This window comes from Misgurnus anguillicaudatus, chromosome 7, assembly GCF_027580225.2.
Source record: "Misgurnus anguillicaudatus chromosome 7, ASM2758022v2, whole genome shotgun sequence".
NCBI lineage: Eukaryota > Metazoa > Chordata > Actinopteri > Cypriniformes > Cobitidae > Misgurnus > Misgurnus anguillicaudatus.
This window is the reverse complement of record NC_073343.2, coordinates 11,100,351-11,114,760: the sequence shown is the minus strand read 5'-3', so window position 1 is coordinate 11,114,760 and position 14,410 is coordinate 11,100,351. Positions and strand designations below refer to the sequence as shown.

The following is a 14,410-nucleotide window of genomic DNA, read 5'->3' as shown; positions in this document are numbered from 1 at the left end:
ATTTTTTTTTTTGGTTTAGTGTGATTTTATGTTTGTGGTAAATTTTATTTATTTTTTATTTAGGAAAGTGGCAGAATTTCTGCCCCTCTCTCTTTATTTCTTTCTCTCCCTCTGTCAGCTCAGGCCGTGAGATAAGACTTGGCACGCTCAGCGTAAACCCTGTGACACGGACTGAAAGCAGAGATGCTGCTCTCCCTCAATATGACATTAGATTTAATTTTTTTCTGCAACCTTTAGCTATCCAAACAGGTCATATGGATAAAGAGAGATGGCTGGACCAAGGATATTTGAAAGTTATGTACCATAAATTTTTTTGAACCTGTGGCTCTGAACACATGCTCTAGCTGTGATGCTCCTTCAGGTGATGGGGGTTCAAGTTCGATGTCTTTCTACCTCTGATTCCTCAATAAATTTATATAAACACAACAAAAACTTTCTTTATGCTTCAGAAGACATATTTTCCCACCGGAGTGATTTGGATTACTTTTATAATGGATGTATGTGCTTTTTGGAGCTCCCATTGTAAAAAGATAATATGGAGGCATTTTGATTAGGGCTGTCAAAAGATTAATCACGATTGATTGCATACAAAATAAAAGTTTCTGTTTGAATAATATATTTGTGAGTGTATTGTGTGTAATTATTATGAATATATACATACACACATACATGTACAAATGTAAGAATTTTTTTTATTTATTTATGTTTAGATATTTTTAAATTGATATAAAAACAAACTTTTATTTTGTATGCGATTAATCGTGATTAATCTTTCGACAGCCCTAATTTTGATATAAAACGATCACATTTGTATAGATTTTTTTATTTAAAAAATGTAATTTTAGAAGCAAACCAAAAACATTTCAGTGATATTTGTTTTAGGTCTTAGCATCAGTAGCTGATTGTGATGGTGTTTGCATTGTAATAAATGTACGCTTTAATCATTCAATACCATCTGTGTGAGACAGAAGGAGTATGTTTTTGTGTTGTTGCCCACTACTCCAGGGTGTTGTCGCTGGCCCTGTGTGTGTGTATCTCTGTGCACGGGAAAGACAGAGGTGTGTTTACCTTGTTGAGACGTGCTGAGGTGTTCCACACTGTGCTGACACCTGGCACAGATCTCTGGCTCGAACCCAGATGCACACACAGCAGGTGCAAGTGTGTGTGTTTGAATGAAGCATAGAGTATGTGAGTGGTGTCATGGTCTGGTGTGTGTGTGCACCAGCATGTCGTGTCAGTAAGCGCCCTTGAGACGCATGTTAATCTTTGCAGAGGATTTGTGCATTTTACAGTTTTTACGTTTTGTCGTAATATGTGCATGTGAAAAAAATAGAATAAAACTTGAATTTTTTTAAATTTTAGAAGTGGCAAAAACAAGGGTCAGAAGCCTTTAAAAACAATGCTCCTTTCCTCTGTTTCTACACCTCTATGATGTCTTCCATTGCAGGACTCTTGTTTCACACCTCTGCTATTGTTTTCTCCTCTTTCTCAACGGCTTTTCTCTTTTTTCTTTCTTGTTTGGACAGACTCCTGTTTCACTTTAATCAGATGTCGTTCTGCCTGGCGGAGCTTCACTGTTGGTCCTTTAGGAGCAGCCTGCAAGTCCAAGGTAATTGAAATGCTACTTTTCTCATGCATCTGTTTCTGCTACTGTATGACTTTGTCTTCTCATTAAATGTTCCAACTCTTCTTTACATGTCTCTCTGTCTGTTTGTGTAATGAATAAGAGCTGGTTAAACTGTGTCACTCACTTATAATTACAGTTCAATCGCTTAGATGTCTTTTTATGAGACATGGCCTTAAATTAATTTTATGTACCCTTAATTATAGCTTTTAATAGACGGCATTTGAAAAATACTTTGCATCACATTTGTGTAAAATTTTAAGGTTAACCTTATAAGAGCCTCTGTTAGCATTTAGCCTGTGTTTACATTTATATTTAAGCGCTGCTATCCAAAGCGACTTAGTGTCTGTGATTTGTAAGTGTGTGCTCTGTAGTCTGTATGTGTTGTAGCCAGTCCTTTTGACCACCAGGATGAGTGTTAAAGAGTTTGTGTGTTCAGAGTCAAACGCCATCTGAATGAGTTTGTGTACCTTAATAGAAACGTAAGCACATTATTGGACAGATGGATTAATGAATGTCTTTATTTATCATTATTTATTGTCAGATGTACAAACTTCACAAACAGTCAAATAGTAATTCCATTATAAAGTCATTTCAGATAGTTTCAAGCTCCTCACAGTTTCCTTTGACATTTTTCATTTCATTTTTAATTTTTCAACTCTGGTCAAAAAGGAACAAAACATATTAAGCAGATACTGTACCCATTTATTCCTCATGTTTGTATTTTATTTTTATTATAATACACTTCTTTTTCTTTTTTATTTGCCTTTTCCCAGATAACGATATTGGAACACACCAATGCTATGACAAAGGACAATCATGTAAGTGTGTTTTAAACACAGAATTTATTCAATTATTTAGTTATTAGCATTGCTAATTTGTAAGAGATCTTGTCTTTTTGATGATTAAAGAGTCTTTAAATATTTTTATGTATGTTTTTGAGTAACACTTAATTTATTAGTGTCTGTTACAACATTACACTGTTAACCCAGATATTGTCTTTACTTAAACAATGAAGTAAACATCACTTAATATTTTGTGTTTTGAAGCCAAAGCTTAAAGGTTTTCTAAGCGAATTCACGCGTTTTAGGCCATAAAACATTTTTTGTTACATACAGCAAATATCTCACTATCTGCTTGCTACCTGACCGATGATCAAACTGTAAAAAAATGTGATCTCTGTAGACAGCCCAGGCTCCACAAACGGCAATAACAACACAGTGGCCAAACCTAGCACCACGGAACAAAACAAAGTGTTCCAGCCAATAAACGACAAGGATTTGGGGGTGGGGGTTGGGGTTGGGCGCATTCATGAAAGCACAGAAGGGAGGGGGAGGAGTTAGCTATGCTCCGTTTGTTTGAAAACAGTTCAAACATCAACAAAAAGTGACGTCGCACAGATTCGCACATTTAAAAACGTTTAGTTAATTTAAATTTTAAGCTTACAAAATTCATTAAACTAAAACATTCTTGAAATTATTAGTTAATGTTGTGAGGAATACCCATAATCCTTTGCGCCTGAATATTTTGAGGATTTTCTGCTTTTTCACAGAATAAAAACTGATAAAAACTTTTACTACTTAAATATTTGTTAATAAAATGTCATATAGGTTCAAGCTCTTATATTATTGATGCACTGAAAAAAAGATTCACTCAATTTTTTAAGGTAAGTGGTCGCAATCAATTATTTAAGCTACATTTAAACAAAAAAAATTAGAAAAACAAAACAAAAAACTTGTTTAAATGTAGCTTTAATGAATTGATTGCGACCACTTACCTTAAAAAATTGAGTAAATTGAATAAAACAAATTTTTTAGTGTGTTGTTTTGTTGTAAATTTATAATTTTGTGAAGTCACCGTTCAGGTGATCAATGTATGTCAAAAACACAGTTTTGTGTGTGTTTCTAAAGAGAATCACATTTATTTAATGATTGAGCTCAGATTGTAGTCAGTCATTAATTTTGTGTTATAATACCATTTATAACATCAAAAGTAATATAAAGTGGTAAAAACTAAAGTTATATGCAATTGGTTTCCTCGCAAATTTCTAGTAATGTCAACTAATCCAGGTTAAGAGTGCAGGAATATTAGAAGAAATTAAAACATTAAGGGGCTGTTTCCCGGACAAGGTTTAGGCTAATTCAGGACTAGGCCTTATTTATATTAGGTCATTTTTACAAGCATACCTTACAAAAAACACTACATGTGTGCCTCTTGAGACAAAACAATGTCACTGATATATATTAAGATTAGCCAGGACAAGGTGTTTTAAAATTAAAGCAGCTCAAACTTGCAGTTTAGGCTGGTACTAGGATAATCCCTATCCGGGAAACCGCCCCTTAGTCTATTCAATTTAAAATTGTTGTTAGAACAACTGGTATGTTTAAGTAAACGTCACTAAAATTTGTTAAGTAATCATTACTTAATTTTTTAAGGGCAACAAGTTTGCTTCATTTTTTAATTAAATTCAACTTATCTGGGCTTACAGTGTATGTTCCTAATATAAACTGATTAATCATATACACATTAACACTTTGAAAATAAAAAAGCTTTTACAAAATACACTGTACTTTTTGATCTAGTCATGTACAAAAAATCATTTTGTATTCAGTGCAGAAAATGTAAAAGGTAAAATGACTGCATATACTGTAAAATGTAAAAGTCTGGCAGAGTTCACCTGGCCAGTTTCTGTTACTAATGATTCTGGGCAGATGAAGTGCCACCAGATTTTTAATGCATCACAGATGAAACAATTAAGGATGCAGACCCCTCAGGAGAGGCTTAGCCTGCTCTGAAATCTGAAAAAGAAAACATTCATTTACACAATACTGTGTTTTGTTTTAATATTACAGCCTGGACGTCAAACTTATGAAGTTTATACTTGAAAGGTTTTGTTTGTTCTGTTGTTCGGAGTATTTTAATAATATAGTCTTATTATCTAAGAAAACACAAAAGCTTTTATGTTGTAATAGTTTATGAATGGTTAAACCCATGCTGATTTGAAGTCTCAGAGAAACATTATAATGCAGTATTAATTTTTTTCATGCCTTTTGTTTAATATTAAGAAAGATCTGAATATTTGATCTATTATAACAGTGTATAAACATGCATGTATGTGTTGGGGAAAGTGCTTCTCGTGTAAGTTTATGGCCATTTCGGAGTATAAAATCATAATATTTTTCTTTTATTAGTCATTTTCCCTCTTTAATTCCCCAGTGGTGATAAAAATGAATGAAACAGGAGAGCATCATAGACAGTGAAATGACTCATTGTCTCTCAAACTAATTAACAATTTCATACCACTTTACTGTCCTTTAGTAATAGTTCAGTAATAGTGTTTTAATACCCTGGTAAATAATTAGCATTGGAGACTAAAGGGACACTGTGTTCTTATTAAACATTTTATAAACTATATTGTTCAATTACTGAGTTATGGAGAACTGAGAAACTGAATTTATGTTAGTATGAAATTCCTGCTGTTTCTGGCGGGCTCCAGCAGAGGGCGAAGAAGACCCATGCTACTGTGAAGAAGGGGCTTCCTTCCACCCCTCTTTCCTGGAGCAGATGTGTGTGTGTCTGGGACAGGCAGGGACAGAATGGCCCTTATCTGATTAGCAGAAGTAATCCTGGAGCTGTCCAGCAGGTCCAGGCCTCCAGCAGAGAGAAGCAGTGCTCCTTTAGAGCAAGGCATGGATAGGCACCGTCTGGTTGGGCGGCTAAGGGCTGGAGACCTGGGACTGGGGTGAGATGGGTCTTAAGGTTTGGTACTGTAACACAGCGGAAAGAGCGTGCTGACAAAGCTAAAGGGAGCAGTGTTTGGTCTCATCTGCCTGGGCCGATTTCCTTCATGTTGGCATACCTGACTTGTCACTGTATCAGTCAGTCTTTCTAGAAAACACACATGTACTGTGATGAGACATTAACATAGTGACCATATGCTAAAAAGCAAACTTGAGATTGTTTATGCACATATGCACACAAAAAGAAAGTGAAGTGACATAAAAAATGTCTTTTTGTTCACTTCTTCTCTGTGCAGTGTGTCCTTCAGATCAGCATTACTACAATGAGAAACGGCAGTTCGCAGACAGTAAGTAATTCATCATCAAACAATTAACCTTGATGTCAATGAGCATATCAGTTCATTATTTTAAAACGTTGATTTGCATGTTGCTAAAGCAACTCCCATTCAGTTAGTCATTTGCTCTCAAGATGCCTTGGAAAATAAAATGTCACATTAGCGCAAATCTGATATTTTAAAAGTCACTTCATTTGGTTAATGCTAAAAGTCATAGTGATGTAATTTTGCAACAAATGGACAACTCAACTGAAATTGGCTTCAAATGATTGGTCGGTTGTAACTTTTCAAATTTTTCCTGTATAAATAAATAAGATATATGTAATACAACTTATTATCCTGCCTTGCACAAGGAAAGCATAGAAGTTTCTTTATAGCCATTCAACAGACAGTATTTAAGGTCTTCTATACCAGGGTCTTGGGGCTGTACAATGATTGCGGATGATGATGGTTTTTATATAGTAGAATGTATTTGCCATGGTACTTGTCTTACAAACCATGTTAACATGTTCAAAATATATACACTCCAAATATACAGACATATAAAGTATAAACAAAGCTACTTGCTCGTTTCAATAAACCTAGTGAATGTCAATGGGTTGAAACTAATTTATCATTTATAATAATTTCCATAATTTAAACCCAATCTAGCATTTGAGTGTATTATTGGTATTGCCATGATAGTGTGCCCCAAAAACTGTGGTAATACCATTGTGCGTGTTTAAAAATGTGGTGGTATTATAAGTCTGTGGAATTATTGTATGTTTTTGTTAGTGATTGGACCATATTTTCCAGTTTCACAATGTATTATTGTGCAAATTAAATTTTTTTTTTTTGTAAAGATGAGTGTAGTTCCCCCCCGTCCATTGTATTGTAAGTATTTACCGGACTAGTTTGACTCTCACACATTAACTTCCAGTGTGGCCAGTGTCTTCCCATCGTAATGCCCAGTTGCCTCCTACCCGCTTATTCTGCTGGTGGGGTAACTCCTCTCGCCCTCCAGAGAAACACAAACAGCCTTATCAGGAGACGCAGACCCATCCTCCTCTCACCCCCGTACTTCTTGTCGCCCTAATTTGCATTAATTTATTTCTGCATACTTTCGATCCCAAAAAGCAGGAGACGTTTCTTAATAGTGTAAAAATAAAAAAGCAGATTGGATTTGATTTCGGAATCTTTAAGAAAACAAACAACCGTCCATCTCAATTTCCTTGGGTCCCTGTCCCGGATAAATGTATTAATGCATAAATGCAAACACATTCTCGCAGATTGAACTCAGCCGAGAATTCTATTAACGTTTCTTTCTCTTTTTTCCCTTCACTGGTTTGCTCCGGAGGAAAACAGGGACTGAGATCTAAGCGGAAATTTGGGGGACTTTGTGAGCGGAACGAGGCATTTTGGAGTGGCGTATTTAATGTGTTTAATATGTTATGGTAACTTTGAGTTCTCCCCTTGGGTGACTGTGCCAACTCGGGGAGCTCTGATTGAATGAGACCACGGCACTGAATTTAGCCTTTATTGTGCTATTAGTTAATATTTTTCAAAATCCCTACTGTCTACAACTTTAGAGAAATATTAAGTAAAAATAAAAGAATATAACGAAGACCTTAATTTTGAAACATTTGCAGAAAATGGGAGATTTTTATCTCTTATTTATTTGTTTTATACTTTGATGGAAAATATTATTTGAGGAGTTTAATGAAAAGAAGGAAGTCAAGCTCACATCTGAAGCAAAATGAATGGGAACTTTCTGCAGTTGAATATATTGTTATTCTAATATACAACTTCAGATATATGTTTGTTTGTACCCAACTCTTCATCATGTTTGAAATAAGAGGATTTAAGTTGAGTTGTCAGCTCAGATTTTTTATATTGTGACTTCTGATGGAATCTTTATTTTAGGGTCAGTCCTCTATGTTCTTAAAAAAACATCATAAACACAAAACTTTTTTGTCATCAATTCTTTATCGTTTTATTTATATGCCATACCATTTCATACCTGTGCTCTCCCTCTCTCTGCCCCTCAGGTCGGGGTTACCCATGGTTCCTTAGTAACCGTCGTCCAGAGAAGCTGCGTGATGCCCTAAAGGAACTAGAGGTATTTGTTTACATTTCCTGCAGTCCGATTAACAAATAGGAGCATTCTTTCTTTCTCTCCTTCCTTTCATAAGAAAAGAGAAAATCCCTCGACCTCTCTCTCTCAGCACCTGTGTGGGTGCTTCTCTGTCATCGTTGGGGATATTTGAGGGGGATGATTGGGACCGTGAGCTGGCGCTCTCTCTCTGCCTCTGGCTCTCTCACACAAACCCAGCTTTGTTCAGGGCAACTCGGGCTCATTTTTTCTGCCTCTCTGTATTTGAAACTGGAAACATCTTTCTAAACCTGACCCTAAAAACGCCCTGACGGCATCTACCTATTTCTGTCCGATGCTGTGCATGACACAAAAAACTCTCTCTGTTTTAATGTTCTCACTCTTTTAGGAGCTGCTGCAGTCAAGCCAGATCGTGAGTGTCAGATGGAGAGCTAAGCAGTGCTGTCAGGTACCTTTCCCAGCATGCACCAGTACCCAGCATGCATCAGGCCACCTTAGCATGAGTTGGTTCATGTAGCAGAGGTCATGCAATACAAGCATATGCAGACTGTTTTGGTCAAATACTCTCAGGCGTCGGGCATTTATCTCTGAGATAAAAAAAAAGATTCCCTTTCCAGACACATCAACTGTAGCCCAGCCGTTTTTCATTTAATCCCTAGTGGACCCTATGCTGGCTTCTTCAGACACGTGTGCACCGCTCCACGCGTATTTTCTGCAGACTGAAAGTGCTTGATTTTCGGGCTTTTTTAAAGGTCAGGAAGACCAAACGTTATTCGATTTTTGTCTGGTGGTTGGTGATGGTTTTGCCCGCCCAGAAGCAGGGTCTGATTAGACTCTGTGACCTTTTTTGGCTGGTTCGCTGATGATATAGAGATGAAATTCCCTCTTTGGCCACATACGGCATATTTTTAGAATTTTATCAGTCAACATAATTTCAAAACTTCAGTCAAAATTTCTTATACAGATTTATTGTTTGTGACTGTGTGAATGTACTGTATGTGTAGATGCTGCTGACATCAGGTGTACTGGTGACTCTCATTCTGGGCGGAGCTCAGGTTGAACGGGTGGTCATTGACAGAACGCTAGTAGGGCGACTTCCTGCTGACACCATCAGTGATGGTGAGTAAATGCACACGCTACCGTCTCTCTCTTTTCTTTCTCTCTTCTTGCAGTTACAATCACTGCTCATTTTCTCAGCATGGGCCTGGGCGGCGTGCACTCCCACAGGTCACGAACCGCTGTACCTTCTGTTTCTCACTCTTCGCTACTCCCAGTGGAAGTTAGAAAGGCACGAGCACATGCACGCTCACACACACACACACACACACACACAGGTTCCTCTTTCTTCATGATTGAATCTTGGGGGGGGGTCTGGCATTGCTCCCTGTCTTATTTCAGGTTTGTGAAATTGGACACTATCCCAAATCTTCTAATTATTTTCTCATATCATTTATTGTTTAGAGCTTATATTGCTAAAGCTGTCTGTGCCAGGTCTCTAGATACCTGACAAACCACTCTTTCTCTCTCCCTCTCTCTCTAGTTAACCCACCCCTTCCCTTTCCCAGTAGCCCCCTATAGAGTGCCATTCAGGCCCCCAGAGCCCCTAATTACCAGAGTAATTATGTGTGTGTGTGTAAGAGAGAGAGAGAGAGTGTGTAAGGGTGGGGGTGCCAGGAGGGCTTATACATCTGTCACTTATTCAGATACATTCACACAGGCCTGTTTTCGCCTTGGCATCGTCATCAGTACTACAATAAATACAGTAGACCGTGATTAAACATTTGAAGACTGCCCAGTGATTTCATAGACCCATTTATCTAAACTACCTATTACTGGTACAGGTTTTGTAACTTTAATTTCATTTTTGTTGCATGTACAATCACTAAGAAGATGTCCCCAAAAAATCTTTAAAGATGTGAATGAACAAAAAACAAGAGCACAGTTCTGTACGTCTGTCACAAGAATTTCTTACTCTATCCCAAATAGACCTGCTGTACAAATTTAGATAATATAAACAAATTATATAGTACATCGCCATAGTGGCGTTGGAATTTTATACTTTATTCTCAAATAATGTAATCATTTTATGTGACTTAACTGTACTGCGAAAAGGCTTTTCAGACAGTTCTCTAAACTGTTTTTAAAAAAACGTTGTATTAACGCTTTAAGCAGATTTAAAGTAATTTATTAATGTATCCTCATTTAACCTGCTGATGCTCACAAGCTCTAAACCGTGTTTATCAACCAGTGGACACAAATTTAGATTTTTTTTTTTAAGGGATTATTATGGAATCTTTCCTTAATTTGACCGTGATTACTGATCTGTATTACACAAGTATGTTTTCTGGAATTTTTGTAATCTTTTAAAAGCATTCTCAGTATTTAATTTTTCCATCAAAGGGAAAATACGTCAAGTAAATAATCTGTAACATTTTAGTGGAGTTTAGCATAAAGTGGCTAAGCTAAAGAATAATAAATGTATTCCTTCAGTTACCAAAACTACTATTAGGATACATTTTTTTGAACCCCTAGAATTTTTTATACTGGCCCGATTGGGCCAGTGGTTCAGGTTTTCACTTACCCTGCCAAAATTTTTACTGGCCCCAATAAAAAAATGTCAGTGTCACATATTTAAAAATAATAATTCAAAAGTCAAATATAGTTTCATACATATACAACAGATATGTTCCAACGAAAAAAAGGCTGCCAACTTTTCTGCTTTACCTGCAAACTGTCAGCAAAATATTGCATTGGTCGTCGTGTTTTACCCAAGTAAATGTCTGCTTGCAAGATGTTAAATAATATACATTGATGAAAATATATTTTAGTGACTGTGGGTGAAGCACTGGCCCGGTCAGGCAAGTGACAATACTTTTTACTGGCCCAAACGTCTCTCATGTTTGCCCTGGGCCACGGGGCAGTCCTTTATGTTGAGCCCTGATTTAATATTTCAATTATTAGGGCAATTCCATACAAATGTCAAATTTATTATGAAAAGTTTTTACCCAAAGTTTTTAACAATGTGATAAATGTCAATATTTGGTGGTTTAAATACCCATGCACATTTTTTAAAGCTTTTTTGTATTTAACATAAGGGCCAATTTGAAAATTGTTACGTCCATATTTGTTCTCATGCGCATACAAAATTAAATTAAAACAAATATCAAATGTTCTTTGAGGAGATGTCCCTTTTTTCCATTTGTTGGTTCTGGATTGTGCCTTTTTAATTCACGGAATTCCTACAAAGTATGAGAAGTCTCCCAAAAACTTTTTGTCACATCCATAATGCATGACACATATGTTTCTCTTATCTAAAATAGAAAGTAGACAAAAATTTTATCAGGGGATTAGGAAAATATAAATGAGATAAGATGGTTCAATATATTTAATATATGTAATAAATGCATTTTTTTGAGAATTTATTGCAGTTTTGACTGCAGATGTCACATCCATAATGCTAGAGTTGCTCATTAGTGAATTTGTGTATTTTCCACAAACATTTAAAATAACATTTTTAAATTGTTGTCATGACTACATTTACAGTTAGGTTCTGCCTGACGAAGGGCCTTGTTTAACACACTATTCTTTTGAAATGAGCTTCGTGTTTTTATGCTTAAATGTTTGATGATTCATAATGTCTGCAGAAGAAGAGATATTCTGTCTCTAATTGCTGTAAAGGTTTGAAATTCCAGCCCTATATGTCATTTTCAACTAAACCTGAAGTCTGAAAGACTTAAAAGACTGAAAGATGAATTAAATTTTTCCTGCTGTTTAATTGGTTTCATAAACAGATTATTTCTTTAGGATAGGAGGGTTAATTGCTAATCACAGTGTGGAGAGCTTGTCAACAGTTTCATTGCAAATGTCTCTTTAACATGAACGCAGTATAGCCTAGTAATGCTTTTCAAAAAAAAAAGTTTCTTTCTTTCTGTGGCCCTTCAAACACACAGTATATCTGAAATGGTTCGGTATGTACAAATTTAATATGTGTGCTTATGGTTTAGATTTTGCCTGCATTTTTAAAGAACCAATTATTAAAACCTGACAATATAGCGGTTTAGCCAATAATCCCTTTGATAAATTTGCTAAAAATGTCCTAATGAAAATCTAAGAGAGCAAAAAGGTTTGTGTGAGGTTTCGCTTTAAGGGTTAGGGGACGCAAAATATCATTAACTAGTCTAATTAGTATTAGACCGATAGAAGTCAATGAAAGGTGGCATAGCTATATTTGGTGATGCCCTCAGTTGTAAAAACAATTAAGAAATAAAATAAAGTTATCTAATAATGATGTGTTTTTTGTTAGGATTCGTATTTAGATAATGTATATGTGCAGAATCATTTTTGCAGTCTGTCTCTCATATTGTCTCAAGAGGTCATGTGAATTATGACCTTTGACCTTGCTCTGCGTTTTTCAGCGGTGATCGGAGATCGCTTCCTGCTGTTCTCATTGATGGAGAGAAGTCAGGTGTGTCAGGTTTACCTGAACAGGAAGAACCAGAGCTCACCTGAGCTAACACGGCACATGGAGAAACTCATAGCTGCTGAGATTAAGGTAACACACATGTGCGTGCACATACCTCTCTCAAACACGCACATGTATTAAACACATGCCCAAAGACACACGTATGCACTCTTGAACATGCATTATCACATTTTAAGAGGAAAGACAGAACTGCCTTTTTTGCTTTCAATTAAAAAGCTTTAATGAGGCTGGTCTGGCTCTTTCCACAGGGCTTTTAGCTGTAATAATTGCCTGGCTTTGCTTGCTTTCTTTTACCGCTGGGACGAGTAACTCTATGATTACTGGAGCTCCTCTCTAATGCACACCTGTGGGGAACATCAGGTCCAAACACACAGCACTTGTCTTGTTATAAAGAGATCAAATCCTTTATGACAGTGTGTCTGTATAAATGGCCCAAAATTAACATTTTGCCACACTTGCCCATGGCAGATGAATGTAGAAAATGTTCCTAGCCATAAATACTGTATTCCTTACTGGACATTGGTAATTAATTGTCTTTTGCATTAATTGTGTTTGAAATGCAGTATTTTAATCTAATAATGCTTGAATAATGAATAATGTTTTTTTGAATAATTCTGTATATTAGATACTCTTGTCAGAAAAAAATTAAAGATACAAATGTGAAGATACATTCAAGGTGGAAAAATCTAACCTTAATCTGGATAAACTTATGGTAAACGTCCCACATAAATATAAATTTGAAAACAAGGAAACCTTTACATTTTTATAAGATCATTCGTTGTTGCATTAATTTGTTGCAAGTGGGCAATTTCCGTTGCCGGTCTTTTGCATGTGCTTCATTAAATATAGATGTTTAACTCAAGATGCCTCTAAAGAAGCTACGAAAGATGAGCATGACCGATGTCCATCACATATACAGATTAATATTTTTTAAAGCTTTATTATTTTTCTTCTTTTCACTGACATTTAGATACTAAAACAGAATAAATGCAACGAACAAAAATAACTAGCTAGGTTAGCTGAATACGTTAAAGGGGCAGTGCATAAATTTTAGTGGCATCTAGTGGGGAGGTTGCAAATTGCAACCAACGGCTTAGTCCACTGCTCACCCCTTGCTTTTGAAACACATAGAGAAGCTACGGTAGCTACCACCAGACAAACATGTCATCGTCGGAGACAACTTAGCATAAAAAATTGTCTGTTAAAGGAGCATTTCACCCGTAGAAACATTAATCTTTATTGGAAGTGTGTCTTATTTGTAGTCGAAATGTAACATGCATTTAGAATTTGGTGCCTATTTGACCGAGAAAAGGCGTGTTTGTAGTCTCACTCCCTCAACAAAGATATTGGACTTCCTTCTTTCAATGATGCAAAATGATGATTTTTACATCTTTGAAAGAAGGAAGTGCCACACTGAAATCTGTATTTCTCCTGTCTCAGTGGCAACTGAGAAAATGTTGCATGACCATTCAAAAACATGACTGGGGTTCTAACTATACAAAGCTTTATGCAAATGGGTCAAGTGTCCCTTTAAGGGCTTCTGTAGAAAAATGGCGGCACAAAATGGCGACTTCCATGTAAGAGGACCCTTGGCGCATGTAGATAACAGGTCTCGTTCTAAGGTAATAAACACATAACGGTTCATTATGAAATTATTATATTATTTTATTAACTATTCATTATACACCCCTAATAATATAGTTTTGTATATTATTTTGCATTTCCGTCAAGAGATTCTTCTAAAAATTACACACTGCACCTTTAAATATTTATAGATACTGCCATCAGTTATTGCTGATGTTATACTGCTGTTATAATTTTTTTTCGACAAGCGTAGGCGATGAGACCTGTTTTCTGCGTTGTTCATAACGTTTGCCAAAAAGCCTATTATTATGTTTTAGTTGTTTTTGGGTCAGTAGCAAAATATCATTTAAAATTTAGAGCCATAGCACTATTTCAGTGTATATTTATACTTTACTCATATCAATAGCTTTAATAAATCTAAAAACAAGAAAAACATTTTTGTACTATGAGCTTGGTAGAATTCTGTACATTGTATTAGTAAAGATGTTCCGTATAATCAGTATTGATGTATGCATATGCATGATCTCAGAAATGTTCAGACTGACAGAAATA

The 14,410-nt window shown here is 36.0% G+C and overlaps 1 protein-coding gene across 3 annotated transcripts in view; it reads left to right on the top strand.

Moving 5' to 3' along the window:
* wdpcp (WD repeat containing planar cell polarity effector) overlaps window positions 1-14,410 on the top strand; it is a 71,250-nt gene that overhangs the window by 20,194 nt on the left and 36,646 nt on the right. For 2 of the 3 annotated variants that reach the window (XM_055172484.2, XM_055172483.2), the window contains exons 2-8: window positions 1,527-1,609; window positions 2,401-2,445; window positions 5,661-5,711; window positions 7,727-7,797; window positions 8,180-8,239; window positions 8,796-8,910; window positions 12,207-12,343. In XM_055172484.2, coding sequence (XP_055028459.2) covers window positions 1,549-1,609; window positions 2,401-2,445; window positions 5,661-5,711; window positions 7,727-7,797; window positions 8,180-8,239; window positions 8,796-8,910; window positions 12,207-12,343 — 540 coding nt within the window. In that variant the 5' untranslated portion in view covers window positions 1,527-1,548. The remainder of the gene's footprint in view (window positions 1-1,526; window positions 1,610-2,400; window positions 2,446-5,660; window positions 5,712-7,726; window positions 7,798-8,179; window positions 8,240-8,795; window positions 8,911-12,206; window positions 12,344-14,410) is intronic. The other variant, XM_055172485.2, reaches the window with a different exon arrangement.